General features: G+C 41.3%; 1 protein-coding gene across 4 annotated transcripts in view; it reads left to right on the top strand.

Annotated features, from left to right (window-relative positions):
* Positions 1–16361, top strand: part of HERC2 (HECT and RLD domain containing E3 ubiquitin protein ligase 2) — a 171046-nt gene that overhangs the window by 110673 nt on the left and 44012 nt on the right. For 3 of the 4 annotated variants that reach the window (XM_063459216.1, XM_063459231.1, XM_063459206.1), the window contains exons 60-68: positions 195–285; positions 1008–1185; positions 1834–1915; positions 2004–2175; positions 2524–2668; positions 2798–3023; positions 3329–3503; positions 5358–5544; positions 5964–6098. In XM_063459216.1, the coding sequence (XP_063315286.1) occupies positions 195–285; positions 1008–1185; positions 1834–1915; positions 2004–2175; positions 2524–2668; positions 2798–3023; positions 3329–3503; positions 5358–5544; positions 5964–6098 (1391 nt within the window). The remainder of the gene's footprint in view (positions 1–194; positions 286–1007; positions 1186–1833; positions 1916–2003; positions 2176–2523; positions 2669–2797; positions 3024–3328; positions 3504–5357; positions 5545–5963; positions 6099–16361) is intronic. The other variant, XM_063459223.1, reaches the window with a different exon arrangement.

Below are 16361 nucleotides of genomic sequence, written 5' to 3'. Positions count from 1 at the left end.
TTACTTTATATTGATTGGTGTAAAAATATATTCTTTTATTCATATCTGTTCAGCACACGATATGTTGTTGTGTGATAAAACTATAACTTATTATGAACTGTACAGATTATTTATAGAAATATTTGTTTATCATTGTTACAATATTTTCTGGATTTTTGGCAGAAGCAAAATAAACCAAATCCCCTTGTTTACAGGTGGACGTCATGCAATGGCATTAACAGTGGATGGAAAGATTTTCTCCTGGGGTGAAGGGGATGATGGGAAGCTTGGCCATTTCAGCAGAATGTAAGCATACTCTCTTGTTTTCTTTTAACAGTTGCTTAAATCAGGACTATTTTTCAGTTAGCATTTAAACTACTGGTTCTAAACATTTGGAATTTACACTGAAAATCACATATACTTTGTTTTCATTCCTTCCATTGCCTTTTAATTTAATGCTAAATATTGAGCAAATTACAGCATAATTTGACTCAGACAAGGCAAATCCAGGGCAAGCCTTGCAGGAGAAATTAAGAAATAGAACCATTGTTTATTTTCTCCTGTTCTTCGTATGTTTTCTCTATGCTGACTGCCAGCTGCAAATGACAGTGTTTATAACAATGATTGACACGGTGCTAAGATGTATGCACTTGGTTGTATGATTTAAAAGGTGTAGATTATATATTTTTTTAAATATTATAAAATTTAGAAATATTTAAAACTGGGAAGTGACCGATCTCCTAAGTTTTATAATTTAGATCAAAATTTAATTCTGTAAATTAAGGGGTCTCCACTGCCTATATATGGACAAAACGGATACAGAAAGCTGTTTAGTATCTACAGTTGCCTTGGACTTGATGACTCTTATGTGTCTGTTCCAACCAAAACATCTAAAACTGCATAGGCTTTATTTCGTATAATCTTCCTATCAATTAAACACAGAATAAAATGACACGAATTCCTGTATTTATGTTTTCATATCAAATTTACACCATTTACTAGAAAATAAACAATCCTTCTGTGTTTAGGAACTGTGATAAACCACGGCTAATAGAAGCTCTGAAAACCAAGCGCATCAGAGACATTGCCTGTGGCAGTTCCCATAGTGCTGCCATTACGTCTAGTGGAGAGCTGTACACGTGGGGCCTTGGAGAATATGGCCGTCTAGGGCATGGAGACAATACTACACAGCTAAAACCTAAAATGGTAAGATTGGAAAAATAAAAGATAAAGGAGTGACTTCAATGAAACTGTACACACAGTCTGTATTGGGAACACCCATGCATGATTTAGTGTATTTCCCCTTCCCTGCCTCTTACCTGTGGTCAGGGAGGGAGACACTAGTTTCCATGGTGGTCCAGTGGCACATTTTGTTGTGTCCTGTGTAGAGTGGGCCCAGTGATCTGATCTCTCTCCTGCAGCTTCAGGTCTTCTGCTCTCGCGAGCCGCGGGTTGCTATAGCAACGCTCCGCGTGGCATGTAATGCACGCCTGAGCATTGCCATGGCAAACTGCAGCAATGCTCTCGTGGTTTTTCATTATTTTCCCATAATGCATAGTGTGTGTGTGTGTGTGTGTGTGTGTATATATATAATATAAAATATTTTGTAAAACACACTAGTGTACATGTTTACCTACTAGTGTTTCTTGTTTTCAAAATGCATTCTAGTTAAAGATAACAGAAAATGTTCATCCTGTGTAAAAAATTATAAGTAGTGCATACATTAGAGTTAAGTGATCACTTTTAATAATACAGAAACCTACAAAGATGAATAGGCTACTTCAATTCTCTTTGTATTACTCCTTATATCTCTGCTAACTTGGTTAACTGATATGAATTGGTGTTTGCTTTCAGGTAAAAGTACTTGTGGGTCATAGAGTGATACAGGTCGCCTGTGGAAGTAGAGATGCACAAACGCTGGCATTGACAGATGAGGGTAGGTCAAATTTTAGGTATTTAATATCTGAGATAAAGAAGCTTTATGGCTTGACATGAGATGACTTCTGACATACTTTTCATTCCAGGACTGGTGTTTTCATGGGGTGATGGAGACTTTGGTAAACTAGGCCGGGGAGGCAGTGAGGGCTGCAACATCCCTCAGAACATCGAGAGGCTCAATGGACAGGCTGTTTGCCAGATTGAATGTGGAGCTCAGTTTTCTTTAGCTCTAACAAAGTCTGGAGTGGTGTGGACATGGTAATGTCAGAGAAATGTAACATTTGTTTTGTTTTCTAGAGACCAAAATCTGTACAGCAATATTTAAACAATGAAATTGTATCGTTTGATAAAAATCAATATTTGCCTCCCTCATTTTTATAGAAAATTTATTTTATTGTACATACATTTGAGGCTTTTTTGTAGTGTTATTTAGGTCTGCACATATAACTCAATCTCAATGACCATCATGCAGCCATGAATCCAGGGCAAAGGAAGAAAATTATTCCATAAGTAATACAATCACTATATTGTTATGCTAGACAGCAGTGAACTGCATTACTATATGAATCTGGATATATTTATATTATACACAATGCTGTGTTTTAGGGGAAAAGGTGATTACTTTCGACTTGGACATGGAACTGATGTCCACGTTAGAAAACCACAAGTCGTGGAAGGACTCAGAGGGAAAAAGATTGTGCATGTAGCTGTTGGTGCCCTTCACTGCCTTGCAGTGACCGACACAGGACAGGTAAAGACACTGAGTTTGCATATAAAACCGAAGGTTTAAGGTTTTTTCTTGACAGTTCCATTTGTGTAATTAAAAAAAAAAAAAAATTCAGCAAGAACATTGCATCCAAATAGTGTTTTGATTTCTTAGGTCTATGCATGGGGTGACAATGACCATGGACAACAAGGCAATGGAACAACTACTGTCAACAGAAAGCCCACTCTTGTCCATGGCTTAGAAGGACAGAAAATTACACGTGTGGCTTGTGGGTCCTCTCACAGTGTTGCTTGGACAACCGTTGATGTGGCAACACCTTCTGTTCATGAACCTGTCCTTTTCCAAACAGCCAGGGATCCACTTGGAGCATCATATCTTGGTAAATATTTCACATTTTAATTTAGGTTTCAGATAGTTTACGGTCATCGTAAAGAGATGAAAAATAAAGGAGGAGTAAAATCTGTTTACTCATGTTTTAAAATTGTATGTGCAGTGTGGATTGTTCTAACTGGTATGCATTTATTGGTTCATATTTTTCTTGTAAATAAAATTCTTTATTTTGTAACGGTCTTCTGTTGGGCTCCTGGTTTTCTTTTCTTTTAAATTTCTGTCCAGCATTTCATATTGTGATGTTGCCAAAATGGTATAGATTTCTGTAATTCCTCATGTTTGTAATTTTTAAAGGTGTTCCCTCAGATTCAGAAACCTCATCCTCCTCCAGCAACAAAATCAGTGGTTTAAATAATCTGAAGCTGCACCGGCCATCTCTTGCCAAGATACTTCTGTCCATTGATGGTAACCTTGCCAAACAGCAAGCACTCTCTCACATACTCACAGCTCTGCAGATCATGTATGCAAGGTAGGAACACTATGCATGTCTTTGACACATTTTATTTTTTAGAAGTTTTGAGGTTAATTGTTTTAAAAACTTTAAGGTTTTTCAAATGTTTATTCCTTTACTGTTGTTCATATGCTCTCAACCCTGAATAAAAAGCACTCCAATCACATAACCATTACAGTGTGCTGTAGGGGTTATGGTACCTGGAGTGTCCTAATGCCTCACAATTGTAAGAAGTCAAATTAGCTAAGAATGGTTTGACTTCTTAGCTTTGGTCTGACGGGCGCCTCTCCCCATCTCCAGTACAACTACAGGAGAACCGGTAGCTCTCCAATAGGCTTGTCATCCATTAAAGGTCTTGGCTCAGGAAAACTAATTGAAGCTCCTAAACTGAAACTTGCTCTGCTGTAGATGCAGTGGTGGTGAAGTGGTTAAAATGTTTTGACAACTTTCAATTGGGAGAGTGCCAGGGCACTCCTGGTACCATGGATGGTGCAGTTTGATTTGTTTTTACTACTAAAGATTCCATTTGAGTTGACACTGTTTAGAATACACAAACTTATGTTTATCTAATGGAGATCCAAAACAATTAACTTGGTTAGACCTAGTAACTTTAGCAGCGGACATGTGAAGCTTTCTTCCCTAGTAACTTCCTCCATAATGCTGAACAGTGGCATTTCATTGTTCAAAGGAGAAATGGGGCCAATATTTCTAGAATTTCAATACATTTTTAGAAGTTAAACTTACTACAATGATTGATTATGGTTTTAAAGCTAAAACTTTGCAAAATATGGCATGCCGAGATTACATTTTATAGAAGTCACAAGATCCAAAACGACTGCACAAAAAAAAGTATTTTTAAAAAGTTTATCTCCCAGGCTATTTAAACAAGAGCAGTGTGACCCTTTTCATGTAACCATTTTATCACAAACTTTTTTTTTTTTAAATTTAATTTTTTTTATTTAATTTATTTTTAGAGATATTCACTGAACACACTTGTCCCACTATTGTAAATGCCTCGTATTTGTATTTTGTTACTGTTCTTAAGTATAGTGATACTCCACATGGATACCTTTTCCCCTAAACCAGCTCTTAAGGCATTCCCTCTGCCAACATCAGTACTAACTTCAGCAAAGGGATTTCCCAGCTCACACACTATGTGAGCACTCTTATACTGTGTGACTTCAGCTTGAGAGGGACATCTCATTCTCACACTGCACCTCCTGAACCTGTCATCTGTACTGAGCAGTTTGCAAAGCCCAGCACTGATCACTAGACATGCTGGGAATGTTCACCAGAGTCTTTTCAGAGTCTGTGAGCAGACTGCCCAGCTGCTATGAATTAAAGGGATTTGAAGTCCCATGTGCAATACACATTTTGAGTGCTGCACATTGACCATCTGTCAATCTGGGACCACCAATTGTGGCCCCAGCTGACAATGGGGACCCTCAGGTATTAAATGACACTAGGGGCTCCTCCACAGCAGCAGGGGCTTAGCCCTGCTGATACTTCTATGCAATGACATTCGTTGCAGTTAATGGGCATTAAATCCCTGCACGGTATGGCATAAATTGTTGTGTTCGTTAAGGGTTTAATTATACTTAATATTAAAACAAAGGCATGTCTTCAAAACACCTTGCAACACAGACTATAAATTGGCCCATATAAAGATTAGGAAGCTGGATTACAATTGTTATCATATTTTGAGCTTTTGTAGATGAATCTATATGAATGGTGTCTTAGCTGGATAAAGCTTGTGTGTTTTTATTTTATTTTTTATTTTTGTTGCTATATAGTAAAGTCTTTGACTATTTATAAATGCATGTTCTCAATGTGTAATATGCTGGCACTCAGATTGTATCCACATATTTATAGGGATGCCGTGGTTGGAGCATTGATGCCAGCCAGTATGATTGCACCAGTAGAGTGTCCATCTTTATCCACTGCTCCTCTGTCAGATATGTCTGGAACCTCCAGCCCTGTTAACAGCGATGATGTGGGATTGGCTATGGATTTAGAGGACAGATTAAGTCCAAGTCCCTGGCAAGACCGTCGGGGAGAGGTATGGCTGAGATATAAAGTTATCAAACTTCTGCTTCTTCTAAATTGGCAAACTTGTTGGGTGCATATTTTAAAAATTATTATAATATCACATACTTTGGTTTCACCATGGCATGTAGTTCTAGTGTTACCTGATTTTTTTTTTTTTTTTTTTTGTGTTAATGCATAGCTTCAGTACTTCATATATTGTTTTGCTCCTGAACAAGGGCACACATAATTTTGGATAATAATTTCCTCTTCCAAACTACCTGAAACATACTATAGTAAAACAAGCCTTCTTCCTAAATGCAAATGGTCTTGTTTAGGCATCTTCTTTGTTTATGAGTACAAGGAAACCACATGTCTTAAACCATGTAACTCTTTAAAATGTATGCTCTTATTAATCTGATCTTGAGTGAATGTTTGTTTAATTTTGTACAGGTGACATCAGAAGATGCAGTTACTCCTGCTGTAACTCCCTCTGCTTCTGCAGCCTCATCTCGCCCTTTCATTCCAGTCACTGATGATCCTGGAGCAGCAAGTATCATTGCAGAGACTATGACCAAAACCAAAGAGGTACATTGCAATATCTTTTTTTCACATAAATACTCATGGACTATTTTTAATGTAGTATGTGTCAGAATAAAGAAAATGTATGACCAACTTACCATAATTTTCTCTATTCCTGGCTAATCATGGCAGCATCACTTATGGGTAATACCCAAGCTATCAGAAATATAGGGTGGGAATAAAGACACCGAAAAAAAAAACACTATACAGACACTCATGCTGCAAAGAAATGTAATGTCAGTGGGATAAAGAAACCGTAGACAGAACACTCTTCCCAAAGGAAGTGGAAGGAGAGGCCACGTCCAGTTTGTAGTATTTTATGAATGTCATTGGGGAAGACCAGGTGGCTGCCCTGCAAATATCATCGTATGGAACCTCTTCCCAATTAGCCCATGAAGTCGACAATGGTGTGGTAGAATGTGTTCTTAACTTTATTGGAAGAGACTGACCTTTAGAGACATACGCTTTCCTGATTATTAGCGAAATCCAACAAGCTGCCTCACCTCTCTTAGCTCCTAAAGGTAGAACGAAGAGTTAGTCAGTCTTTCTGTATGACTTAGAATGAAAAAGGTATATAGACAGTTCTTAACATCCAAACGTTGCCACCTAACTTCCTGAGATGTTGGATTGGGGTAGATGGATGGTATGACCACTTCTTGAGAGAGATGAAACTAAGCGACTGCCTTAGGAAGAAACTCAGGTTTTGGTCTCAGACACACCCTGATAGATCTGTAGGCATGAAGAAATGGTAGAAAAGGCTTTAATCTCTGAAATTCTTCTTGCGGAAGTAATGGCCACCAAAAACAAAGTCTTGTAAGTCAGAAGGGTAGTATCCAAATTGTATGAACCGGGTACGAATGCACTACCGCGTTCCAGCGATCGAAAACAGAACGATCAGCGGTAGAGAGCCCCAGTAATCCAGACAGAGTCAAAGACGGGTAAACAAGGACAAGAGGAGGCAAAGAAGAGCGTCCCTACAATGTGTCCCTCTAACTGGAGGGACCCCATTAGTATGGATCCCAATAAACTGCCACTAGGGGGGGAATTTAGGCCCCAATTTTTAGGGGTAATGCCAAAAAAAGGGGCATTTTTTTTTTTTTTTTTAATTCTTTATTTTTGCTGTGCAGGTGGTTACAGGATATCAACAGACGCTACAACAGCGTATTTCAGGATGTACAGTAGTTAAACAGTGGCATGACAATTCGCACATTTTTCTATATTTTTAGGAAGCTTGACTAAACAGCTGTATTGTCAGAGTAAGATTAAATAAAACAAAATAAAATAATAGATGCTTAACTATTCAGGTGGAAAACAAGCAATGCTAGCACATCTGATTGTGCCCAAGAGTTAAAGAGAGGCAGTTATACATGACGTGGTTATTATCAGCAAGTTAGACGATTATAATGCGCTTGCAAATTATGTTAAGATGCTAAGTGTGATGCCCTGCGTATCACATTTTTAATTATAGATATAATTTAACAGTGTATCTGCGAGTTACAAAAAAGGCCTGTGTTGCCATAAAAGAAAGTACTGGCTAGTAATACTGTTTTGGATCAAAGAAAACTTTGATTATTTGTCTATCTACACCTTCCAAATTGATTGATTGAATGCGTGCACGCTTTCCCTAGAAGTAATTCACACCGGAGACAAAGTTTCTGATCAGTGAAATACTAAGGAATGCTTTATTCCCCAGAGGGGGGTCTCCTTCTTAAAGAAAAAATACGTCACAGTTTAAACATACAATATCAATTCAACAATTGGTTAACAGTCAAAAAGGGTCCCACCCTACAGGATGTGATGTCATCATTACAGAGCTCTTCCCCCCCATATTCCAGCTCTGGCTTGGATACATGAAGAAAGGGGAAGTGAGTAGTTTCTTTGTTACTTTAACAGTGATTCTCCATTTTGTTGCACGTGGAATTGGCACAAAGGAAGTGGGGGAGGAGTTAGCAAAGGAGGCTACCTATTAACACAAGAATGTGTAACAAGAAACTTGCAGAGGAAATAATGACTGAACCATAAAGGGGGAAGGGAATATTTACTCTAGCAGCCAGTTTTAACATAGTGAACACAGAATAAATAGACATTAGTAAATAGCTATTTTGGTTTAATTCTTCTGTCCACAACAGTCCCCCCTTAAAATGGCTATTTTACTAATAACTACTATCTCTAACTCTAATACTGTCCCTATAGAAAAATAACAAAAGGCTATCTTGCACATCTGTCTGAACAGGCCTCGAACGCTTCACTGTGCGGGTTACCCATAGCAGCTTGTCCACTACTTCTTCCGCGCCAGACTTCTGCCCGTAGAGACAGACGCTATCCCTGAATGTCCTTAAGAAGAAGTAGCTATTGATTTAGTGCGGTGGGACTGTAAGGGTGTATGTGGTGTATCACGGTCTATGTCATCAATCTCTTGGTGAAGGAAGGTCGGGGTGGTCTGGTCGACTGTCTGATCAACTGTCTTTTGTAGGCATTTCTTAAGACAAGGTAATACACAACAAACAAGAAGAGCGAGGATGATTATCGTTATTAAAATGGCAACACCTATTTGGGCCAGAGCACCTTGCCATCCAGACATCCATCCAAACCATCTTTCCCATGGATCTGTGGCCCCAGAATTCCTTTTCAGTTCATTGGATAAACTTTTTAACTTTTCTATTGCCAACGTTACCTTACCATTAGGGCCTGTATTATCTGGGATATAGGTACAGCATGTCATGGTGTCTGGGAGTATTTTACATACTCCCCCTTTCTCTGCCAGAATCATGTCTAAGGCCAGTCTATTCTGGAAGGTCATCTGGGAAGTAGCTTGTAATTGTTCCGCCAAACCCTGGAGTGCATCTCTTGTATAATTTACAAAACGTTGTTGGTTATAATAGATGTAATTAATCCAATTTAAATTTTTATTGGCCGTGATGATTGGAAAAATAGATTCAAACCCTGCGGACACTTCATCTCTTGCTTTAAATTCATTTGGCACCCCCCTTGGCACTCCTATGGTATCTATATAAATATGGGGATCAAAACTGCCTTTTACAGGAGTATCTCTTTATTCTAGAGTATTGGTGTAACGTACCTGGGGTATCTTGGTGTCTGTCAGAGATTATGTGTATAGGCATAATTACCTTAGCTAGAGCACATTCTCCCCACCATACGCCTTCCAATCTGGTTCTAATCTGCATATCCCCACAAATCCAATATATATCTCCAAGGGATCTTATGTGTTGTTGGATAAAGGCAACTGGAATTGGGCTATATGTGGCACAGTACTTACCAGTGAAATTACCAAAGAATTGGCCTACCCCATCATATATACCATAACAAGTGTAGTTCCCTGGATATATGGTGATACCTTCGTCTGGGTCAATATTTTTAGTAATGATTGGGTATTCATTTTCCATGACTCGCATGCTGACCGCTTAGGTTTACATATAGTGTAGAGACTTAAAAAGCATACCTCATATCCGGAGGAAGGTTCAGGGATACAGTACCTGGGTGAGGCCTCGCTCCTCCGCAGACATAGCAGTAGACTTGTTATGTGTAGTAGCATTGTATTTCATCCATTCAAGTCACAAGTTAGTGTCAGAGAAATCTGTCTCTACAGTCATAGTATCCTCAAATATGGGATGACTACCATGTCTTTTAAAGTCCTAATGTATGGCTTGAGGGGATTAACAGTCATGTACGTGGCACTTACCCATTCAGGTGAGTCCTACATGTCCCATAAGTAAAAGGTCTCCTGTTTATTGTATGAACCTCCTCCCTTCCAATTCAGATTTTATTAGCTGTAATGCTTGGGAGAATAGATTCAAACTTAGTTTATTACCTTAAAATCAGTTGGTACCCCCCTTGACACCCCTATGGCATTAATATATATGTGTGGGTAACACCGCCCTTTATAGGAGTGTTCCTTTTTGTCCTGGAGCATGAATGTGGTATGTCAAGAGTACCTTGATGATTGTCATGTATTATGTGTATGGACATAATATTGGCTAGGGCACATTTACTTATTCTTAATCTTATAAATCTTGTCTCATGCTACCCTAATACTAGCAGACTCAGATCATTTAAAAATTCAATATTAATATCACCACAAACTCATGATAAGCAGATCATTCTGAAGAAGCTTCGACTGTGCGTAGGCACCTCAGGCGTGAGGGCTGCAGAGTAAGGAGTACGTCTGTTTCTCTTTAGTTTCACGAGGTCCCCTTTTAGGGTATTCGGTTTTCCATCGATGACAGGTGGTCAGGCATTATTATGGCCATCAAAACACCCACTTGTTGATATTTTCTTCAGCAAGTATCTTTGCTCTTTAAGAATGGAGTTTCAAAAATTGTCAAGATCAACAAATTCTACTTCCCATGAAGCAGAGGCAGGCTTTATTCTGGAATGATGAATCCACGGGGTGGTGATCCCTGTATCTTTCAAGGTGCACTACTCAGCATGTTGTCTTGGTTATCACTTTGGTGGCTGGGTAGGCCTCTAGCCATCCTGAAAACATGTCTACTATAACTAATGCATATTTGAACCAGCCACTCTTTGGCATTCTGGGTGTAGTCAACTTGACTCCTCTGGAAGAGATACTGAAGTTTGGCTAGATGCTTGGGGCTTTCCTCCATTCTTCCTGAGTTGCCCTTGGCACAAATGGCACAAGATCTACAGTAACTGTTGGTACAAATGGCACAAGATCTACAGTAAGCGTTGGTCAGAGAGGCAATTCCTAGTATTTCAGAGTATTTGCTGATCAAAAGAGTTCATGAAGGTTCTGGACAGATATGATGCTCCGTAGGCCCACTGGACCACTGCTGAGTATATGTTCTTGGGTAAGCAGAACTTTAAATTGTTGGGGTACAGTCCGTCTGCAAGGGTTGCCCTTTTCTGTTTCCAGCTTGTGTTTCTTCAGGGTCAGTAGCTGCTTGTGTTTCCTTCAGGAGCTTGAGGTCTGTGGGTAGGATCTTACATGGTGAATATGGGAGTTTCTTCAGCAGACACTCTTCTGTCCACTTCCCTTAGTGCACTTACAACTTATTGGACAGCTTGGCCAGCCAAATAGTTGCCACATGCTTCCTCTGAGTTCAATCTTCCGTGAGCCTTTATCTTCAGTACGGCCACTTCTTCAGGAAGGTGTAGGGCATCCATCAGCTCTTTTTAGCCGTGCTGTACTTAACTGGTGTGCCAGTTGCTGTAAAATCTTCTTAGTTCCTTCAGAGGTCTTGCATGCTGTGGTGAGAGCCTATAGCTCAGCTTCTTGTGCAGACATTGTTGAGGTGAGATACTTGGTCCACTGTAGTGACAGCAAATCTGGAACAGATCTGTTATGGTTAGTTTCATCTCCACCAACAGGAACAGGTCTTCTGAACCACAAGATGTAATGAGGAAGAAGGCTGAAAATAATAGTCAGTGTCATCTCATTTCCCCCCCTGGGAAGTGGTAGAACAGTGGCCAGGTAATAGAGTGTCATCTCTGCATGGTGACAGTGTCCAGCACAGGATTAGCCTATTACAGGGAGAAGTGGGATATTGCAGGGAGAGTCTCAGGGAACCAAGGCACCGTTTGACACCAGAGCCTTAACCTGTTAGGGAATAGCAAGAGCTTGGACAGGCTTCGGGGCGGAGGATAGAGAGGGGGTAGTATGGCTTAAGGGACAGGCTGGCCCCTGGGAGCAACTTCACAGGAACTTGGAGTGGGGAAAACATTGAGGTGTGCAAATCTTCAGGGCCTGTCTAATTCAGGTAAGGGTATTGGGGCAACTAGCTAGGACCCTTGCCTCCTGGTCAGGTTTCACTATGTGGAGCAGAAGAAATAATAAGCAGAGGGCTGTTTTGTCAGCAGCAGAGATTGGTTCAGACATATGAATTTGGCCATCAGGCAGAAAGGTGTTAGAGGCCTGCAAATGGGGGAAGGACATCTGCACCTAGCAGATTGATTGGACAGGTAGAGGTAACTACAAAGCAAGACTTAGTTAACAGGCTACTCCAAGGAGAGCCATCTACATGTATGCAGGAGAGAACAATATTAGACAGGAATGAGGAGTCAGGCAGGCTACAAATAGATTCCATGTGGCCTGCTATACAAGGCCACATATAGCCGATGGGTACGGGCCTTATAATGTACTGAAATCTAAGTCAGAGGAAAATTTGGGACAACCTGAAGTGATACTTTCCACAGATGCTAACTCATCGTGGAGGACATTGGTAATACAGGTAGCCTAATCAGCCAATTTATCTTAGGCTTAAACAAGTGACTCCATGAAGTGGAATGGGTCATTAGGATTCGGGCAATTCTACAGTAAAAGGGCATAGTAAGAGTGGAAGTAATGTTAAGTTAGGAGTAGGCGTGGCTGTGGATAGTAGTAAATCTGCCTCATCCATTCTCATATACTATTCCATTGTCTTCTGTATATCCAAAACACATGTATGTCCAGTATACAATATACAGTAATCCATTTTGGTCATGATATTAAAATCTCATTCTCATGAATTAAATCAAAGATTTTAATTCAACCCCAGAAGTAACAAGGTTTTCCTTCCGTAAAAAGGAATGGAGTTTACTGTATAATTGCATACACCAAAATAACATACATAAAAACAATGGAAAAAAAACCAAAACACAAAAACCAAAAAAAACAGTACAGACTAACAACGTAGTCAAACAAACACACACACATAGATCACTATTCTTGTGCTGGTTTTTAACTCTGGAATCAAATATCTGCAAGATCTTAAATAATGTTGGTTATTGCACCAAACACAAATAACTGTAATAGTTAAGTAGTTATAGTCCTAAAGGAAAAAAAGGAGGGGGTCGAATCTGCACTCCTCTCTCTGCCTCTTCACAAGTTAGTGTAACCCCTTCATTTCTTGATATCTAAGAATAAACCCAACTTCCATCAAAGTACTTTTTTTTTTTTTTTTTCTCTAGCAATTACAATTCATTACTTAACTGAGCTTCAGGGAAATTAGAATCAGTCCCTGTGATTACATAAAGTTCTTAACTAGAATATTTGTCCAGCACACACAGTCCTCACTGAGGCTCACAAGCATATCACCCATTCAACTATATGAGTGCTGTACAGAAACATAAAGAATACAAAAGAACAGGAAATAACTCTACATTCATTGCAAACAAAAACACAAGGAGTTACATTACATAAATAAGTAAGGACACAAACATAAATCAAGGATACATCAAGCTACACATACACTTGCAATCATATCACTAACAAAGGAATTCCAACTGGACAAACCTCACTCAGAGGAAGGAGCGAGTCAAAGGAAAGAGGGAGGGGTGGAAGGGTCTTGTAATGTATATACGGCTTTCCAAGTGAATTAACTACCCTTAATGTCCCTGTTTGGGCGCCAATTTGTTTTGGATCAAAGAAAACTTTGATTATTTGTCTATCTACACCTTCCAAATTGATTGATTGAATGCGTGCACGCTTTCCCTAGAAGTAATTCACACCGGAGACAAAGTTTCTGATCAGTGAAATACTAAGGAATGCTTTATTCCCCAGAGGGGGGTCTCCTTCTTAAAGAAAAAATACGTCACAGTTTAAACATACAATATCAATTCAACAATTGGTTAACAGTCAAAAAGGGTCCCACCCTACAGGATGTGATGTCATCATTACAGAGCTCTTCCCCCCCATATTCCAGCTCTGGCTTGGATACATGAAGAAAGGGGAAGTGAGTAGTTTCTTTGTTACTTTAACAGTGATTCTCCATTTTGTTGCACGTGGAATTGGCACAAAGGAAGTGGGGGAGGAGTTAGCAAAGGAGGCTACCTATTAACACAAGAATGTGTAACAAGAAACTTGCAGAGGAAATAATGACTGAACCATAAAGGGGGAAGGGAATATTTACTCTAGCAGCCAGTTTTAACATAGTGAACACAGAATAAATAGACATTAGTAAATAGCTATTTTGGTTTAATTCTTCTGTCCACAACAATACAACATATATTAAGCATTTGTATGTCAATAGCTAACAGCACTATTTTTCGTAGATTCAGCGTATATTTAAGATGGCAACACAAGCTTGATAGTGGTGTCAGATTACAAAGACTGACTGTATGAAGCCCTCTGCAGTTGGTTTTAACCCGAGACAGGTGGGGTAGGTCGGGAGGCAGTGAGCCTGCTAAATCCAATGGGTACTCAAACCTAGTGCCTGTGTGCAGTTCACAATACCCACTCAGCCTGCTCAGGCGGTTGGCAATCTTACAGTGCCCACAGATAGTTCATAAAGGGCAAGTGTCTCAGAGTTGTGTCGCCTTGTGTTTAGATCTGTCTTGAGGCCAGGGGGACCCAGGTAAGAGGCTGCCTTCCAAGCCTGGGTACGGTACCTGTCTGGCCCCCAGCCCGTGGGAGAACCTGGGCCGGCCGAGGGGTTGAGACCTGCTGGCGGTCGGGTTGAGGTTCAGGTGCGCTGCGGATGCCAGCAGCGCTGAGCCCCCGTGATTGTTGGGTCGCGTAGATAACTTGTTGTACAGGCACCATATCAGAGCTGCAGTCCCGGTCACCTTTCAGACGGTGCCCCGCAGGGGCTAGGCAGAGCTCCTTCGTGGTGGATTTTTCAGCTGGCTTGGGAGCTGTTGAGGTCGTCGCATGAGCTCAGCCTGATCTGCACAGTCAACCCCCCCGCACTTCGAGCTTGTGGGAAGCAGAGACCGCGGGGGCTCAGGAGGTGAGTGTCTTGTTGAGGCTCTGCGTGTCTTGCATGTTTCATGTGGCTTTATGGGTCAAGCCAGCTTATACCAGGCAGGCTGCCCCGTGCAAGATGTGTCCGGGGGGGGGGGGGGGGGGGTTCGATTCCCGCGCATATGGCCTCCGTCATAACTGGGTTCCCTGTGTGTTGCTGGCAAGAGGTAGCTGGCTTGAGGGCTGTGCCGTCGAGGTTGGTGCTCGGATTGCGCCGTCTGCCTGTGTCTGCACCTCGGCGGTGTCACCTGAGGGAACACACAGTTGGGGCTGCTCCAGGCACCGTTCTCCGGTAGGTTGGCACTGGTGGGTAGGAGCTTGTCTGCTCTTTTGCCGCTTTGTTCGTGTTTGACTTTTCAGTCTTATGCTAGTGAGTCTGCCATGTGAGTGGGCTGTAGAAGGAGCGAGCTCCGGTCTGGCGGCCATCTTGTTTTGGGCCTCGAGCTCATGTGTCAGCGTGGCATTGCCTCCAGGTGCTATTGCTATGGGGCGAGGACCGGGATATCCCCCCCCGGTCCAGAGGGGGGGGATCGGGACCGGGACCGCGATGGTCAGATTCATTGTTGGGCTCCGTAGGGCAGGATAGTGGAGCGGCAGCCGTCCACTCCACTCACCGCCAGGTAGGTCCCGCTTGGTGCGGCGGTAATCTCTCCCCCGAGGGACTAAAACTCTACGAGCTAGCCTCTCCTCGGCTCAGGTGGCCCGCAATCACCGAGGGTCGCAGTTGTGGGCCCTTTAATCGGTCAAAGTCCCGATTTTCCGGCTTAATTTTGCCCTTTTCGCAGGAGCAGCTCTTTCCTGCAACCGTTAGGCTTGGCGGCCCGGCCCGGCCCCCCCCCCCCCCCAAAAAAAGGGTCATTTTTAAGGAGGTCCAACCCCATGAAATACCTTTGTGTCCCTCAGAACACAAAATATAAATCCCATGCAGCAGTTCAGTGCTAACACTGAACTGACCCAGTTAGTCCTGCTCATGCAGGCTGTTTACTGGGTCCTTCAAATGAAGAGAGGCTGAACTCCGTTTGGAATGAACCCACGACACATGCACGAAGGTGGCCAAACAAAAAAGTTTTTAAGTCCTGTAGAATCTGCTAAGGACAGGAAAAAAGACTGTGGTGTAAGTGGAGGAGGGACTCTTTATACCTATTAATCTTATTCCTATCCTGTGACTGCTAAGGGAGGAGCTACTCATAAGTGATGCTGCCATGATTAGCCAGGAAAGGTGCTTTCTGCAACTCATTTAATTTACTCATTCGACTGTATCAACTTCAGAATACTTTGTTAATCAGGGATGCCCAAAAGGAAGATACCCCGATGTCTTAGAATTGCAATGCATCATGGCATTTGTAGTTTTAAGGGTTGGCAAATCGTTACCAGAGCTGTAGTTTTATAACTTTATTAAACCTACACTTTGGACACTCCTCCCAATAACAGTGTTAAAAATCATTGAGAAGGGTTTTTGGTAAAGAATCACCATAACAAGTTTTCATCAGTGTCTCCGTGCCTTATATGGGTGGGAGACAAGATAGTGCAGCTAGAATGTATTTTTTAGTGTTTCTGGGAGTGCCTTTTTT

The sequence above is a fragment of the Pelobates fuscus genome, chromosome 1 (assembly GCF_036172605.1).
Source record: "Pelobates fuscus isolate aPelFus1 chromosome 1, aPelFus1.pri, whole genome shotgun sequence".
NCBI lineage: Eukaryota > Metazoa > Chordata > Amphibia > Anura > Pelobatidae > Pelobates > Pelobates fuscus.
Note: the sequence above shows the minus strand (reverse complement) of the source record. Positions and strands in the feature narration are given on the sequence as shown.